The sequence below is a fragment of the Dendrobium catenatum genome, unplaced genomic scaffold (assembly GCF_001605985.2).
Source record: "Dendrobium catenatum unplaced genomic scaffold, ASM160598v2 fragScaff_scaffold_156, whole genome shotgun sequence".
NCBI classification, from domain to species: domain Eukaryota; kingdom Viridiplantae; phylum Streptophyta; class Magnoliopsida; order Asparagales; family Orchidaceae; genus Dendrobium; species Dendrobium catenatum.
Genome location: NW_021318618.1, coordinates 2,462,527 through 2,481,733, shown reverse-complemented (window position 1 = coordinate 2,481,733; position 19,207 = coordinate 2,462,527). Strand labels below are relative to the sequence as shown.

General features: G+C 35.5%; 1 protein-coding gene across 5 annotated transcripts in view; it reads left to right on the top strand.

Annotated features, from left to right (window-relative positions):
* Nucleotides 1-19,207, top strand: part of LOC110094032 (endoribonuclease Dicer homolog 4) — a 105,900-nt gene that overhangs the window by 50,272 nt on the left and 36,421 nt on the right. For all 5 annotated transcript variants that reach the window (XR_002302802.2, XM_020819139.2, XM_020819138.2 and 2 more), the window contains exon 12: nt 7,582-7,774. Coding sequence is in view for 4 of the 5 variants with exons in the window: in XM_020819139.2 (XP_020674798.1) it covers nt 7,582-7,774 (193 nt within the window). In the remaining variant the exon portion in view is untranslated. The remainder of the gene's footprint in view (nt 1-7,581; nt 7,775-19,207) is intronic.

Sequence of the window (19,207 nt, the reverse complement as noted above, 5' to 3'; positions counted from 1 at the left end):
TCTATTATGTAAAACAAGCGATCAACAAATAAACATTTGAAAAAGACAACTTTGGAAGATAATGAAAATCTATTAGTTTAATGATGCATCGTCATATGATGAATTGTTTGTAGTGGATGACAATAATGTTATACCACTAAAATTGTAGGAGGAAGATCTCAATATTGATGTCTCTGATGGAGGAAGGAGCAGTACTCTAACTGGTCGAACACAAGCTAATAACAAAGTAATAGAAAAATTACTATAAAAAATTATGTAATTAAAGTTGTAATAATCAAACATAGTCATTATTTTAAATTTTAAATATTGTTCTTTTTATTGCTTTTAATAATTATGTAAGTGCAAGTTGGTTGAGATTGAAGACGATGAGAAAAGAGAAAGCAATTTGCTATAATGATAATTCTAATGAAGACCCACCAAGTGCTGAGATAGGGGAGACCTTTGAATTTACAAATTATAATGTTAGTAGCTTAGAATTCTTGTTAATATTGATTTATTAGTGTGAGACTTATTCTATGATCTTACTTTGACTTGTCATGATCTTATGTTGATATTAATGGAACTTTTTACTTCATAGTTTTTATTAATTTAATATTTTGATTATGAGGCTTATGCCTCAAAATGCTTTGCTTGATAAACAAAAAACTCCTCAATATTTAATTGCACAATTTCAAACATTGGATTAGAAATCTGAAATTACAACTGTTTTGGGAAATTAATAAAAGACAGGTCGGTAGTGGGGTGAGAGTTATTTGTCAAACCATCTTTCATTATATTATTTTTTATTTATTGGAAAATGCCTTACATCATTTAACAAATTGAAGAGTGTTAGCTTGAGAGGTATGAGAGGGAAAAGCTTAATTTTATTATACAACATAATCCCTATTTATAGATCTATACAAGATGTCTTATTAAAGAAACAAATAACTACAGAATCATGCATTATTGCCTTAATGTAATATTTCCTTAGTCAACTGCCTAGCTATGGAAGGTAATCAACGTGATTCAGGTGGGTTTCCCACGGATCCCTATTTGTAGCCGTGGGATCAATTTGGGAATGAGGGGTTGAATTTAACACTCCCCCTCAAGTTGGGGAATATATATCCATCATTCCCATCTTGGCAATCATTCTGAGGAGGGCAGAGTTATCCAATCCCTTAAGATATTTGCAAGTTGATTCTTTGATGATAATGCACAATTGATACATACAAGACTACTGTCTAATTTTTTCTTTAATAAAATGTCTGTCCACCTCTATGTACTTGGTCCTGTCATGCTGGACTGGATTGTGAGATATGTTGATTTCTAACTTGTTATCATAATGTAGCTTCATGAGATCGTCCCACTTGATCCTTAGGTCTTCAAGAATCATCTTGATCCATAGTAAACTCACATATTCCTAAGGTCATTTCTCTATATTCTGCTTCTACACTAGATCTTGCCACAACATTCTGCTTCTTGCTTCTCCATGTAATTAGGTTCCCTCCAAGGAATGTGTAGTATCCAAACGTAGATCTTCTGTCTACTGGTGATCTTGTATAATCAACATCAGTGTATGCCTTTAGGGTTATTCCCTAGTCTCTTCTAAAGAGAATTCCCTTTCCTGGGCTTCCCTTAAGATAGTGCAGTATTATGTCTACCTCTTGCATGTGAGTTTGTTTTGAATTTTGCATGAATTGACTGACCATACTTACAAAAAATGCTATATATGGTATGGTGTGGGAAAGGTAGATCAATTTCTCCATAAGTTTCTGGTAAGCCCCCTTATCTAAATCTAAATCTTCTTTAGCTTCTCCCAATTTAAGATTTGATTCTATTGGTGTTGGTGCTAGTTTACAAACTAGTTTATTGATTTCCTTAAGAAGATCTATAATATATTTTTGTTGTGAAATGAATATTATTTTGCTGGAGTGGGCTACTTCAATTCCAAAAAAACTATTTTAGTCTACTAAGTTCTTTGATATCAAATTCCTTGGTAAAATTTTTCCTTAGATTAACTTTCTCCTTTTTATTATTTCTAGTCAAGATAATATCATCCACATAGACTAGTAATATTGTGACTCCTCCTGAGTCCGAGTGTTTGAAGAATAGTTTATGGTCCACTTGACTCTGTCGGTACCCATTAAGAAGCATGAATTTTGTGAATCTTTCAAACAAGGTCCTAGGTGATTGTTTTAGCCCATATAGAGCCTTTTTTAACCTACACACCTTGTCACCTCCAGAATTTTTCTTGAATTTTGGTGGTATCTCCATAAATATTTCATCATCCAAATCCTCATGTAGGAATGTATTTTTTACATCCAGTTGTTCTAGATGCTAGTTATACTTAGCTACTAGTGAGAGTAGGATCTTGACAGTGTTCATCTTGGCTATGGATGTAATGATTTCCGGGTAGTCAATGCCATATGTGAGTATACCCTTTCGTCACTAGTTTTGCTTTATACCTTTTCAGCATACCATTTGCTTGAAACTTAATAGAGAACACCCATTTGCAGTTGACTGGTTTTTTTTCCCATCGACTGTTTGATGATCTCCCAAGTATTGTTCTTTTCTAGGGATTGCATTTCATCTTTTATGGCATTTTTTTTATTTTCATTAGATAAGGCCTCAAAAATATCATTAGGAATATGGATATCTTTCAGTGTAACAAGGAAGTTTTTGTGATGTGAAACGGTATCAAATTAGGAATTGCACGTAATTAATAAAAGTATTTTAAGCCATACAAAGTACTAAGCAATGTTTCATGAGAGGGAGAATCTCCGAATTGTTCGAACTTGATTTCAGAATAGTAAACAGTTACATGCAAGAATAGCAAGACATGTAAAATAATTCAAACTCAACAACGCTTATGGAAATAACAACGAATCTGCTCATTAACAATAAGAAAATTCACCTATGAGTTTCTCTCACTCTCACTCATTTAAGTGGGCTTAGCGGAGGAAGATCATAATAAATTTTACTAATGCCACTAGTAAATAGCGAATGCCGCGAGTATTGGTCATTGAAGAGTTAACCAGATTCGAAGAGATAGTGGACGGCTTGGGTGATTTTTGGAGACTCTTCGATCAATGGCGGTGGATAATTGAAAAAGAATTTTATCCACGTATCCTTCCACAGTCTCGTCGAAGTCAAAGTTGATAGTAGAGAAGGTTGGTTGCAAGGTGTTGACGAGGTCTTCTTGATCGTAGAGTATGCCGGGATCAAGTTTGGGATCCGCCTTCCATGGGCAAAATTTGTCTTGGGTAGAATTGGAGGTGGCGGCTTGTGAGGGAAGGGGGAGAGGGTGAGGAGGCCGGCGGTGTAGAGGGGTTTAGGTTCCGGGGTGGGTGGCCAATGGGGAGGGGGTGGGGAACTTGAAATCTGAAATAAATTTCAGATTTTATGGGTTAGGGTCTTGTGAAATTTGAATTTTGAATTGATTAATTAAGAGAAGTGGAGGGAGAATTAAAGGGAAATTATTTGAAATTAGCCTTGATTATGGCTCAATTAAATTCGAATGGAGGGGGGAGATATGAAGGGGGGCCGGCAGTTAGCTTGGTTTGAAGAGTGATTGAGGGAGGGAATTAATTAGGAAGTGGGAGAAAAAGGGTAAGGGGGCCGGTCATGTTGGGGAGAGAGAGATGTCCACGTGCAATGTATGTGAACCTCAATTAATTGATTGATTGATTGCAATAAATCTAAATTTATTCTCAGATTTGAGAGAGGATTAAAGGGATTTCCTAAAATAAATTTCAGATTTAGGAAAGAGAATTTGAAATTCAAATTAATTTGAATTCAATTTTAAGCCTTCCCTAATTTAGATTGGGCCAATTTAGGATGGTGATGAGGTGGCATTTGAGGAGGACGTTGGGTGGGCCTTAGGAGGGGTTGGCGGCCAGGGTGGTTGGGTTGAACCTGGCAGCCGAGAGGTGGCCGACCGGATGGTGGGTGGTCTCATTGGTGGGTTGGGAGGGAAATAGGGTGTGGCCGGTGGCTAGTGGCTAGGTTAGGGATTGTCGATGGTCTGGAATGAAGGAAAGAAACAAAATACACTCCACGAACGAAAACCACGAGTCTGGAATCCACCGGTGGCTAGTGCGTATTGCTCCCCCCTCTCTAGGGTCTCTCCACTCAAGCACTCACTAAGAGAACTAGAAGACAAGGCTGAAATTTTATCATCTAGCAATCATCATCCTCAATACAAGTCTAAGACATCTATATATACGCCTCCAAAGTAGAAGAACTAAAAGAAAAAGTGCCCTTTGGGCTACAACTCACTAAGCTCCCATGAAGGGGTATAATGGTCAAAGCTAAAATAAACAAAAGACTACTAATGAAATGACTCAAAAATAGATGCTTATGATCATGGCCGTTGATCTGCGATGTCTCCTGTGATAGACTTGCTGAAATTTCCTGTTGATGTCCTCATCATTTTGTGTGAGTATGAAAAGTTATTGAAGGATATAGAGTTGGTTATGGTGTTCAAGGAAGGGGTTAAACTTAACCTTATTTTCAGGAGCTGGTTCAGATTCTTGGATCTGCTTCAGAGCATAGTTTGAACTTGTACACTTGAAATATACATTCTCAAATCTAATGACAACTTTGTCTTCAGTTTCCCTATTTTTGATTTCAGGTGGATTGGTTTGAGGTGGATGTGGAAGGTTAAGAGGGGCAAGCTCACTTTCCTCATCTTCCTTAATTTTCAGTCTCCCCCTAAAGATGAGGTTTGAAAAAAATAGGAGTTTTGTTCATCAAAAATTACATCAATAGATAAAGGGGTTTCTTTGTGGGGAGATGATAACATTTGTAACTTTTTTAGGTAGCTGAATATCTAATAAAGATGTATTTAAGTGCTCTTGGATCTATTCTTTCCTCTATTTTGATTGTGAAGGTGAACATAATCAGTATACCCAAAAATTCTCAGTGTAAGATTATTATGGGTTCGATATTCAGGGTAAAAAGGAGGACATAATATCCGTTGGAATTTTTAGTCCCAAGGCTTTTAAAGGTAGTCAGTTTATGAGTAAGCAGAAATTAGGAGGGCTTCCTCCTAATATGATTTGGGTATATTGTGGTGGAATAGGTAGATAGGAGTGGAGGCTAGAAGGTGACAATTTTTTCTTTTCGCAATCCCGTTTTGTTGCGGGGTGCGAACACAGGAAGACTCATGGATGATACCTTCATTTTGAAAATAGGAGTATAGGGTTTGTTTGAAGTAATCTTTAGCATTGTCAGAACTAAATTTTCTTATTTTTACCCCGAATTGATTCAGGATTATGGTGTGAAAAATGGGAAGAATATGCTAACGTCTGATTTATTTTTGAAGACATAGATCCAAGAGACTCGAGTACAATTATCAATTAAAGATACAAACCAGAGAGCCCCAAAGATGTTGGGAATTTTTTAGGGGTCACTTATATCACTATGAATAAGATAGAAATGAATGTCACATCTCTAATTTTTATTTGGAAAAGAAACTCTTTTATATTTGGCTAACTCACAAGGTTCACAATGAAAATGTTCATTTTCCAATTTATAAAAAAATTTGGATTACATATGTTTTAAGATGACGAAAAATGATGTCCTAATCTAAAATGATGAAGCTAGATAGTAGATTTCTTATTAATTAGGGATAATATAGAGTTGTTGTTCTTAGATTTGTTCAACTCTTCAAGGTAGTACCCTGCTTTCTCCTTAGCAAGTCCAATCTTTTTTCCCGATCTTTGGTTATGAAATAAGCAATAAGTATGGTTAAATAGTACTTGACAATTATGGTCATTGGTAAGTTTCTATATAGAGATTAGGTTTGTGGATAATTGAGGTACATGGAGCACATTTTTTTAGAGTGAGGGAGGGAGATAAGAGTATGTCTCCTTGGCCTGATACTGTAGTAAGAGAATCATCAACAGTAATTATTTTCTTATCACTTGAGCAAGGAGTATAGTTGATGAAGTGGGTAGTAGAGCGTGTCATGTGATCTATGACTCCTGAGTCAATGATCTATAATCCTTTTAAATGATTTCTAGAGGCACTTAATCCAATAGAAAACATACATGAAAGTGCAAGTGAAGATGATGCAATTGGTTTTTCAAGTGATACCAGGAGTTGTTTTAGTTTATCAATATCTTCCTTATTGAACTCTTTGAAGTTGGACTCCATTTTTGGGTTAGATTGACTTTTTATAGTGTTGGCTTGTGAAGTTCCTTTTTGTCCACTTCTTTGATTCCACTCCTTGTGGGCTTTCCATTTATCTTCCAGCATGTCTCCTTTGTATGTTTGATTTCTTGCAATAACTACACCAAAGAGAGTATCTATCGTTAAATTTTGAGGAGTCTTTACCTTTTTCCTTCCATTGTGCTTCTCTGGTTATCACTATTGTTGAACTTTCAACAACCTTTGGTTATAAAATTACTCGTCGGCTTTCTTTAGCACGAATGAGAGAAAAGGTCTCATTTAATGATGTTGTCTTCTCTTTGCCAAGGATCTGGACTCTCACTTGATTAAATTCTGCATTAAGTGAGTTTGACCGAGCCGCCTTCATTCTTATAAAGAAAAAAAATGTCAGCTAGGGCATAAGGGAGCATCTGACAATGTCGGGAAGCTGCGAAACAAAGAAGTGAGGAAGCCGCGACGGGAGCACATCGGAGGTGTTGACGGCGTCTGATAGCATCATTTGCATGTCTTTTGCAATAGCGTTTGGCAGCTTTAGCGGTATTGGCACCATTCAGGGTTAGGCTGTCTCCGCCTATCTGCCTCTCGTTCCCACCGAGCAAATTGCTCGCAGGAATCTCGCGGCTCACTTGAGTATGCACGGAGGGCCGAAAGGAACATAGCAGTTTGGGCTGCTCGATGATCGTTCTTTAGCGGCAATGAAGATCGTTTTCTCTGCTTCCTTCGTATATCTTTTTACAAAGATTTGGCGACAGCTGATCGTGGCTCTGATACCATGTTAGCTTGAGAGGTATGAGAGGGAAAAGCTAAATTTTTTATACAACATAATCCCTATTTATAGTTATATACAAGATGTCTTGATAAAGAAATAAATAACTACATAATCATGCATTAATTTCCTTAATATAATCCTTCCTAAATCAGCTGCCTAGCTAAGGAAGGTAATCAACGTGATTCATGTGGGCTTCCCATGGATCCCTATCTGTAGCCGTGGGATCAATTTGGGAACGAGAGGCTGAGATCTAACAAAGAGTAAGGATTGCTGAAACCTAGCCAGGTAGTTGGGGTAATGCAGGATATGCCCAAAATGTTATGATGCATGCATTTGATTCTGAACTCATGTGAAACTAGAATGGACTACAGTTATGATAAGCTTTTAAAACTGATAAATTTGATGCCAATATCTGAACACGCTTCTGTTTTTTATTATGGTTGGTATGCTATTGAAGCTTGATGTATTGATTGTGGAAAGAAAGACAGTTATGCTTAAAAATAGAAAAAAAAGAAGAAGAAATGTAGAGTTAATGAAGATATATCGTATGGCTGTAAAATGTGTCCAAAATGTTGCTAATTTTATTTTGTGAGCATGCTTAATCCTTGCAATCTTGAATATTCTTGTATGTATTTCTTGTGCTTCTCTTTATTTCTCAGGTTGAAGGAGAATTCTAAATGCATAATATTTGTGAAAAGAATCATTGTTGCAAGAGCACTTGCATGTATTCTTAAAAGCTTGAAGTCTCTAGAATTTTGGAAATGTGATTTCCTCGTGGGCTTTCATTCTGGATTGAGGAACATGTCACGGAGTAAGATGAATGCCATTGTTGAAAAATTCTCCACAGGAAAGGTATTTTTATTTGCATGCTAAGACTGTTTGATACTTTTTTTTTGGAGGTGGAAGAATGAATTTTTGTTTGGCTCAAAATATCCTTTTTTCATAACTGTTTCCAGAAGCATTGATGGTCATGACGAATTTGATTCCATGCCAGTCTTTGAGTGCTATATTGGCATTATCGTGAATGGTGCAATGAGTATTTAAACTTTATTTGATTTAACAATTTTTAAGCTAATATAATTCGTTATTGCTCATCTTTATTTAATAAGACATAGGGCTTAAAGACTTATGTAAAAGATTGAATGCATGATATGGAATTTTCTGTATATTAAATTGATAGATGGTAATCAATATTATTGGAGAATCAAGAGATACTAGGTTATAGAATTAATTGGATGTTTTATATAAATATTAGGTAATATAGACGAGTAATTTGCATGGAAACTCTTTAAAGTAATTTGTGACAAGGTAGCTTTTACGAAATGACTAGACTTAAAATATTTAATGGATTATATTCATGGGCCAAGCAATTTCATAGCCCAGAAGTAAGAAAAAAAGTAGAATGGTAAGATGATATGTGATGAACTAGAAATGCTAAAGTGTGATTAAAAGTAGTACTTAATGAAAGTGAGGTAATGGAAAATAGCCTTAATTGGTCAGACATATAATACAAAAGACTAGGGAGAAGAATGGTTATATTAAAGGGAACATAGCTAGAATTTGTATACTTAAAGAGATGAAAATTTATGTGGTTTGGACATATACAAAATGCAGAAAATGTACCTATCATACTAATAGATAAAATTAGTGTCATGGAATTTGGATGGAGATTGGACTTGAAGGTAAAATAGATAGAAATTGTTTAAATTAATTTTATAAGAATAGATTTAATACTTTAGCATCACTTATTATGAATGAATAAAAAATGAGGATTCACAAAGCCGATCCTATACAGTTAGGATATGTCTAATGAGGGTGATGGTATTGCTTTATGACCTCTGATTAATACACTCGCAAGAGATAATAGCTTGATTTTGGGGTTAGCAGCAATGTTTTTATTATATATATATGAAATTTTGTTTGTTCAAAGACAAGAAATTGATTTACGAACGAAATAATGTCTAGGATGATTTGCTACAAAAGGACCTCACAAATCCTAAATAGCAGCATGTGAGATGAGAAATGCTTCAAGGATTATGGGAAACATAGTAACATGACCTGATTCAATAAACTCGAATTAACGAGGCGGGAATAGACGGTCGTACGGAAAAATTAAAACCTTTCAATTTTAATTCCAATATATATCATATCATATCATAATAATTATCTAACAATAGTAAGAAAGAGTCACTAACTCATGTAAAAACATTTTCGTTCATTAATAAACACATATATGAGAAGTCTATTATAAAAAGTGGAGGTCCCTCTATCACATGACATCATACATGTCTTTCTATCACAAAACATCAAAACAATAAAAAGAGAACGTATCTCCTAACGTATCCCTACGATGATATGTGAACGACTGCCTGTCTTCCATCACAGATTTACAGGTTCTCCTGAAAAATATTTCACAACTAGGGTGAGCTAAAGCTCAGTATGTAACATGATATTCAATAAATTTCAGAAAAAATAAGGTAAGAACACAGTATGCATGCCAATTTCATGGTACAGTGTAATAATAAATAAACTAAATCAAGGAATAGTACATGTGTGATGCAGTAATAATTGATTTACTTAAGTCTGTATATCATCCTATATATGAACATTTTTCTTTTCATTAGTCCGTAACATTTTACATTTTACACATTTCATAGTCGTTATGCATATAACATATCTATAGCATATACATCCATAACGAAGCATCAAGTTTGTACTGCTCAGGTACACATTCAATTGACAGTTGTATTCATTTTCATTCTGCTCCAAGGACCATAATTTTTTTCTTTTATCATATCGATACTTCGTGCCAACATACACATTCAATCATACATTATTTATCGTAGAAGGGGTGATAATATTTCATTTCATTCAACCATATGTTCCTATCTACTGCAACGTTTTTATGCATTTCTATATGTAGACATTTTAAAAGAGATATAGTGCATTCTAAAATGTACATCAAAAGTTGCCCAAGTATATTGCATATCAAAGAAGGAATATTGCATAATAAAGGAGAAACATTGCATAATAAAGAAGGAACATATTATTGGGTATATGGAGGATGCTATTGATTATATGGTACTTCTAAATAAACATTTAGAGAGGAAACATATTCTGAAAGTTAAAGAATTACATGTACCTACCTAATGTAAGTAAGCAAACTCTCGGACGTGCGCAAATCGTCGTTTACCCTTCCGACGCCTTTCCTCTCCAACTTTCATACTTAAAAGAATATAACTTTGATTATCCAACATTAAACTTAATTCATTTTTATTAAATTAGCATTCTAATACTAATTCGTTTTCATTAATTGAGCATTTTAACATCATTAACATTTAATTGAACATTATAATATCATTAACATTAACCTTTTAATTGAGCATTTGCATGTCATTATTTTTGGAATTAATTAACTCCTAAATTTATGCCCACAAGTTAGTCTAATCCCATTATTTCCCTTTTCTAACTCTTTCTAATTACCTAGCTTAATTTAAAATGACATGAATTTTTTGTTTTTCCCTAAAACCTTAAATTTGGAAACCAAATTTTCATTATTCCCATCACAAATTAATGCTAAAGCCTTCCCCTTTGCCAAAATAATAATTAGGACAAAATGGCTTTCAGATTTTCTTAAATAAAAAAAAAAAAGAAAAAAGAAAAATAGTGATAAACTCTAATTTTTACCATTAAAAACTTTCCTAAGGCTATTTGAAACAATATTTGTGAAGGAATCTTCATAGAAATTTAAATTTGGGAAAACCCTAATTTTGAAAGCCTAAAAATTTTGAGAGAACTTTAAATTTTTGTGGTTAGAAATCATCATTACACTTTTCCTAAATATTCTTCTTCTAAAATTTTAAGTTATGGAAAAAGCCTAGATTTTTATCATGAAAAATCTAACTGAAAAGAAGGGATTCTAGATTTAGAAACATACATTTTTCCTTCTTAAACATTCCCCTTCGATTTCCTCCCAAAGCCACCGTCGGCCGCTGTTCGCCCTACGCCTTGCCCGTAGACCTCTCCTTCTTGCGTTCGGCCGAACAAAGAACACATGAAGAAAATGAAGGGACCGAATGTAAGCTCTTTGGGCGGTTGGGGGCCAAAGGACGCATGTGCCCTTTCATGGTTAAGTGTTCTTGGGAGTTAGGAGGGGCTATTTAGTCATTTAACCTTAAATAATCTTTGACGAATTTTAATTTCTAATTCATTCGAAATTAACCCTAAGTTCTTTATATTACATCGATCGAAATTTAATTTAGATTTTTATAAAAATTATTTCATTGAATTCTGACAATTTTGAAAATTCGTCTATTTTTGTTGTGATGCATCGCAACACTTACGATTCGGCATTTTTTATTTTTACAAAGAAATCATAAGTAGCATGCAAGGTGATGAATTGCTGAATTGAATTTAATGAAACAATATTTGTAATGATAGTAAGAATGATGCATGTTAGAGTTTAGATCACTTTTAAAAGGTCTGTTAGAAGCAAACTTTTTTACAATAAGAATATTAATTAATTTGGTAAAAGCTTTTTTGCAACTTCTATTTTAAAAATCTGACATGTAATGCATTTTATTTCTGATGAAATGTGAGATAGAAGGCACTATATTGATGATCACCGCTCAAGGAATACAATGAGCAGAGAAATAAGTAAGCTGGGGAATTATAATGGAAAGAGAAAAGTTGAATTGATTGGAAAAGCACTATTCACCAACTCCTTCAATCTTCATACTTAGTCAATGGTCATATTGTCTCACATTTAATGAAGGATAAAATGCAATTAGGTATCTTCATGCAGTTATTTTCCGTATCTTCATGCAGTTATTTTCTGTAGAAGAAGAGGTCCACTTTTAATACTACAGTAAGATGAATCGACAAACCTTGAAAATGATTAGGTTGAATGCTCATTAAGGCAGACAATTTAAAATTGACTTGTGTTAAAATCTACCTGGTACTATACTTCTGCAAGCACAATTGCTTTCCACTGCCAATAACAACAGCAGGAAGATCTTTATATGCAAGGAGATCACAACCTTTGATGTTCAATCTTATTGCAATAAGTTAGAATCTCTTTTGATGTTTGGAGAATTGTATATATGTGATAAATCTTATAACTTTGCAAGAATTATCATTTGTTAATCTCTTCTAAAAATCAGCCTAGCCAAATTCTTGCCAATGACCCTATGTAGTGAGATTTATATAAGATTTATATACGAGTGAATTGAGTGCTCCACTTAAATTATCCTTCTAACTCTTATATGGTCTTAAACTAAGTTATTTTATAGATAAAAGCATTGAACTTTGTTTTATGGCTGAAAATTTTAATTTATTTTGCAATGATGGCTTCTAATAACTACTTAAAATTAATGTTCGCATATCATTTAGATTTTTTTACTAAGTTTCACTTGCATTGCTCATTACTATTTGAAATTGTAACACTATCTATAGTAAAATTTCAAAATATTTTTTACTAGCATCTTGTCCAAAATGATGAGGGGAAGTTGTTTAATATGTTTCAATTGTTATAGGATTAGTGGTGGAAGGTTTAGGGTTTGTCGAAGGCTAAGAAAAACTATTATCTATTTTAGGGTTTTTGGATAGAATTTTTATTGAAATTTATGATGGTGGAAGATTGAGTTTTCTTTGATAGAAAAGAGTGAGGACCCCTTTATTAAGAGTTTGGGATGTCAGTTAACTAACTGTTGTGATCCCAGGTTAATTATATTTTTTTGTATAGAGGTTAAGGATTTGTGAAGGAATACGATTCAATTTTTGTGAGTATGAAGTAGTTTAAAGTTTTGGTAAGTGTGGGCTTAAAAAATTTTTGCCCGAGCTCTATTTTGAGAGTTTGGTTTCTAGTTCAAATTTTTAGAAGTAGATAAAATTGCATATAAGTCAAATACTCAGTGATTTTACCCTCATTTTACAAGGACATAATGATATAGTTCCAAGTTTCCCATAGGCATAAGCCCTATGGTTAATTACTCCTCGTGATGACGAGAGATAACTTTCGATTAAGATTAGTTATTAGATGTTAAGTGCTTTGCATATAGTAGCAACAATATGATTTTAAATTGAGGAAATGTACTACACTTAGCTTAAAATGGATATTGGGAGGGAGGGATGATAAAATTGATTAAGGTCCTATGGTTCTGTTATCCTTAGTTATCATGGACACTATTTCACTTCCTCATAAAAGGAAGTTGACCTTGCTTGACAGCCTTGAGCTATATGAGAGGATATTTGTTTAGGAGGACGAATTTAAGTTGATATTAGCTAATTGAGGGCTTTATGCCATATCAAATGCATCTTATGATTTACTAATCGAGGGCTTTGGAGCTATTGGAGATCTTTCTGGCTTTAGCCATGACTATAATTCAAATGTGCAATTTTTTAGTGAAGTCACCCAGTTAGAGGGCTCTTATTATAGCCCATTATTTGTTATGCCAGATGGTGGCAAAATTATTGGTTAAAGGACATGAGTCACATCTTTACTAATGAAAGATCATTTAAGAGCGAACATAGTGATACGCTTGACAAGAGATCGACTCTTTGTGAGCCGAGATTATTCTTTAGTTTAACATCCTCAACAAATGGTTGTGGGGGTTGGATGGTTATTGCATTAAGTTTTAGGTAGTAGATTCCATTTGAACGTAAAAGATTTTATGATGATTCTTGAATTTTTATAATTTTATTGGGATTTGGACCCCAAATAATCTTTCTTTGAGCTTTGAGGGTATTTTTAAAGTTGAATTCCCTTCTATTGATATTTGCTTTCAAGTCAGCATCTTAGAATTTTGAAAACTTTCATTTTTTTTTACTTTCGACGTTGTTAACTCTAGCAATTTGCTTGCAAAGAATCAAATTAGATTTTGGTTCACTTTATTTATTGTCCGCACAACATTCTCAAACTTTATGTTCTAACATTGTGCGTGCTTGACGGAATGCATGCATATGACTATAATGTTAGACAAGGAGATGGCAAAATTTTAAATGATTATATACTTTGTAATTTCCCACTTTATGGAACAATAGATTTAAATTTATCTTATTTTTAGCCTATGCAGCAGTCTGATCTCCCGGTTTGGATATTATCAACTATAGCAAAGCACTTGTGGGCAATTTGATTTTGGTGATCTGATATATTGTGCATGCCTAATACATTTTTTTATATATTTTGGTGCATTTGCATGATCCTTTTGCATGCTTTTGGTGCATTTTCATTATATGCTTGCACTTTTTTTGGTGTTTTTACATGATGCATTTTGATGCGATCAAAAAATATAGGGGACCCTATATTCTTCGATCACAGAAGAAAAGACGGACTTCTACCGACAAAAATGACTAAAGACGAGAAAAGGAACGAACAAACTCTTACATTTCAAATTAAAGAAATAAAAGAAATTAAAAAACACAAACTCGACTCGATCTCAAAGACACCCTAAAGTTGCTGCACTTAGAGAAGAAGGATACAGGTGGAGTGGCACTTGCGGAGAGACGAAAGAGGTTAGAAGCCCGAGAAGAAAGGTTGGAAAGAGCCCGCAGGATTTCCGGAGGGGATGAGAAAGAATGGTGGAAAGAGCCCGCAGGATTTCCAAAGCAAACCCGCAGGTTATAGCTTATCCAAAAATAACATTTTCATTCAACTATTTTAAACAATACAAATCCCCCATATATATAGGTATGAAAGGGAATACAAAGAGACACTAACATTAAATTTAACACAAGAAACTAAGCATCAAAAGCATTAAACCCAAATGCTTTTCACGCAAAAACATCCCAATCTAAGAAACCGAAGAGGTAGCCGCGGGAACCAAGGGGGCACGGTCACGGGAGGGAGCACATGCACGGGAAACTAGCAGCCGGCCGGAATCCAAGGGGGGAAATGCAATGAAACCTTGGAGGAAACCAAGGAGTCATGCATAGGAATACAAAACACTTATCTTGGGATTCCAAAAGCCTTTTTTGGAAACCCAAGAGACACCATAACTTAAAACATAAAAAACATAAAAAGTACATTTAATAAAAAGATAACTATGAACTAAAATCATAGCTAATAATGAGCTAACCCTTAGTTCAATAAATGAACTAAAGACCAGCTCATAAATGAGCTAAAATTCTAGCTCAATTTTGATTGAGCTAGTAGACTCAAGGGAAGCCAAAATTCATATTATTTTGGACATGGGTTTGACCCCCCCTTTGTCTACATTAGACTTCCCTTCTTGAGAAACTCATCTCCCAATGAGTTCACTTTAGATTTCTTTCGAGGAGTTGAAGACGGCGCATCTAATTCATTGATCAAATCTTCATACTTTTGCATGATCTCATCTCGCTCTTTCAGGAATTTATCTTGTAAGCGTTGCTTTTTCTTGAAGTATATTTCTGTTCGTATGTGCATCCATGATTGAAGCTTGTATAAACGGTCTTGAAGCGGACCAGTAGAGTCGCCTTCTGTAGGTAACCATCTATCCAATGGAAGTGGGACATCAGGATTATGTTAATCGCTTTCTTCCTTGAATGTAGCCATATTTTTGGTATTTTTCATTTTTTTTTACTGACTCACAAAAGACTAAAAAAAAAAAACTCAACCTAAACTTAGACTCACAATAAAACTCTTTGACAAACTTGACAAACTCAGACTTGACAACAAAACTTGACAAACAAAATCAAATTTGACAAACTACAACTTGACAAACCACAAACCTAGGACTTCATAACTTGCTCTGATACCAAAATGATGCGAGCAAAAAATATAGGGGACCCTATATTCTTCGATCACAGTAGAAAAGACGGACTTCTACCAATGAAAATGACTAAGGACGAGAAAAGGGACGAACAAACTCTTACATTTCAAATTAAAGAAATAAAAGAAATTAAAAAACACAAACTCGACTCGATCTCAAAGACACCCTAAAGTTGCTGCACTTAGAGAAGAAGGATACAGGTGGAGTGGCACTTGCGGAGAGACGAAAGAGGTTAGAAGCCCGAGAAGAAAGGTTGGAAAGAGCCTGCAGGATTTCCGGAGGGGATGAGAAAGAAGGGTGGAAAGAGCCCGCAGGATTTCCAAAGCAAACCCGCAGGTTATAGCTTATCTAAAAATAACATTTTCATTCAACTATTTTAAACAATACAAATCACCCATATATATAGGTATGAAAGGGAATACAAAGAGACACTAACATTAAATTTAACACAAGAAACTAAGCATCAAAAGCATTAAACCCAAATGCTTTTCACGCAAAAACAGCCCAAGCCAAGAAACCGAAGAGGTAGCCGCGGGAACCAAGGAGGCCGAGCAGGAACCAAGGGGGCACGGTCACGGGAGGGAGCGCAGGCACGGGAAACCAGCAGCCGGCCGGAATCCAAGGGGGGAAATGCAATGAAACCTTGGAGGAAACCAAGGAGTCATGCATAGGAATACAAAACACTTATCTTGGGATTCCAAAAGCCCTTTTTGAAAACCCAAGAGACACTATAACTTAAAACATAAAAAACATAAAAATTACATTTAATAAAAAGATAACTATGAACTAAAATCATAGCTAATAATGAGCTAACCCTTAGTTCAATAAATGAACTAAAGACCAGCTCATAAATGAGCTAAAATTCTAGCTCAATTTTGATTGAGCTAGTAGACTCAAGGGAAGCCACAATTCATATTATTTTGGACATGGGTTGACCCCTCCTTTGTCTACATCACATTTTTATATTTTTTATGCATTTGCATGCTTTTTAATTCATTTACATAGTGTACATGCACATTTCATGATCCACTTGAATGCCTTTTTATTCTACAATTTTTGTGCATCTGCATGATACACTTTTATGCTTTCTAATGCATTTGCATTGTATACTTGCACATTTTTCTATGCATTTGTGTAGCACTTTTATAAGTTTGCACCATGCATTTATACACATTTTAGTGCATTTGCATGCTTTTGGAATAGTGGCATGCTTCTTAAGGCAATTGCATGCTTCTGAAGGGGTTCATTTATTTTTTGATGCAATTGCATGCTTCTTTAGACAGCAACACTCATCTTAAAGTGTCGCACACTTGAATTTTAAAATTATATTATGATGCAAGTATGACTTAGAAGAATGAATATAGAATATATCTTTTGAAGAAAGAGTTTTTATTAATTTAGATGAAAAAAACTCTAATAATTGGGAAAGATATAAAGATGCTCGTAAGAAGTCTAAGAAAATAATATGCGATGCAAAAATTTATGCTTTTAATGATTTATATAATAAATTAGATATTAAATAAGTGAAAGATATATGTATAAGTTAGTAAACCAAAGAGATATGAGTAGTAAGGATTTAGTTCAAGTGAAGTGCATTAATGATGAAAATCAAAAAGTGCTTTTATTAGAAAGGATATTCAACAAAGGTTATGGGGCAAGCCTTGGCCCACAAAAAAGAATCATCAAAGGTGGATAAGATATTTTGTTAAACTTTTCAATGCAAATTGTGAGAATACGATTTACTTTAGTGACCTTAACACCTTAAAAAATAAAGATTTTTATTTTTGATACGTCATTTAAAAATTATATTGATCGGGCACGAATCTCGATGCAAAATCAAGCAGGAATACTTCAAAAATTAAATCCGGGATCATCTGAACTCCGATTTTAGCAAACTTATAGTCAAACTGAGCGTCTCAGAAATACGAATCCAACGACACCAAATTCGACTCAATCCGAGCCCAAATGATCACAAATCAAGAACCCAAAGCGCTGTTGGAAGGTTCAAACCACAATTTGGGTTACTAAACAGTTTCCGAACATGATGTGCTTATGATCGAATCGAGCGGCTCGACGAGACAAATCCAACGAGCCCAAGATCATCGAATTTCGACATTATTAAAGCCTTCAAATGTCTGACGAACAGTGCATGATCAAGGGGTTCAATATCGGTCGTCCATCCAACCACTCCCCATTTACCCTTTATCTCTCACCTATTTATGGGTCATGCCACTCCATAAATTTATAAATAGACCCCTCATTTCTCTTGAGAGGGGATGGAAGAAAGAAGAGAAGAATGAAGAAGAGAAGGAAGAAGCTCCTCGACCACTGCCGGACCACCGCAGGAGTTTTGTCGAACCACTGCCGGAGCTTCGCCGAACCACCACCTGAGGCCCTCACCTTTGTCGGACCACCGCCGGAGGCTCTCACGTCCGTCGGACCACCACTTGAGGCCCTCACCTCCGCCGAACCACCGCCGGAGGCCCTCACTTTCATTGGACCACCGTTGGAGACCCTCACCTTTGCCAGACCACTGCCGGAGGCCCTCATTTCATCGGACCACCGCCGGAGGCCCTCATCTTCGTCAGACCACCATCGGAGGCCCTCACATCCGTCGGACCACCACCTGAGGCCCTCACCTCTGCCGGACCACCACTTGAGGCCCTCACCTCCGCCGGATCACCGCCTGACGCGGTTGCTCTGCCGGACCACCACTTGAGGCCCTCATTTCCACCGAATTGCCACTTGAGGCCCTGTGCTCCACCAGGACACCACCTGAGGCCTGGACTTTTGCTAGGCCACCACCTGACGTTCAGAGTTCTACCAAAGTACCGTCTTACTACAACAATCTTTCTGACCCCGGTCTCCTGCCAACTACGATCCTTCTTATCTCCATCGCCTACCAGACAACGGTCTTTTCGACCTCCATCCTATCGACTATGGTCGTGCCCACAAAACAAACACATATATTGTAACTCCCACCATGTAATGCACTCTATATGATGTACATTTGTGACATCAAACCAAGACCTTCTCCCAAGGAAGGGCCTCATTTGTTATCGACTGCAAATACTAGTGGATTCATTCAAACTGGGCCAGGCCCCGTGGTTTTCCCCCCTTTTTAGGAGTTTCCACATAAAAACTATGGTGTCTCTTATGAACGCTACACCCTCTCACTTATCTGATTATGTGCTGGATCTTCGTACAATGCTAAGACATTAAACTATATATTTCTCTACCGCCGCGAATATTCCAAGACGCAACAATTTTTATCTGTGTATTAGTAAAACCTAAGTTAGAAAGGCTTTAAAGAAAATAAGTATGAAAACGCTGTCCAACCTTATGATATTTCAATAGAGGTGTGGAAATGCGTAGGAGATGAAGGAATTTCTTGGCTTACTAAACTTTTTAATATCATTTTGAAGATAAAATGTGTCAAATGAGTGGAGAATGAGTGTATTGATTCTTATTTTTAAGAATAAAGGTGATGCACAAGATTGTGTGAACTATAGATGAATTAAGTTAATGTGTCTTA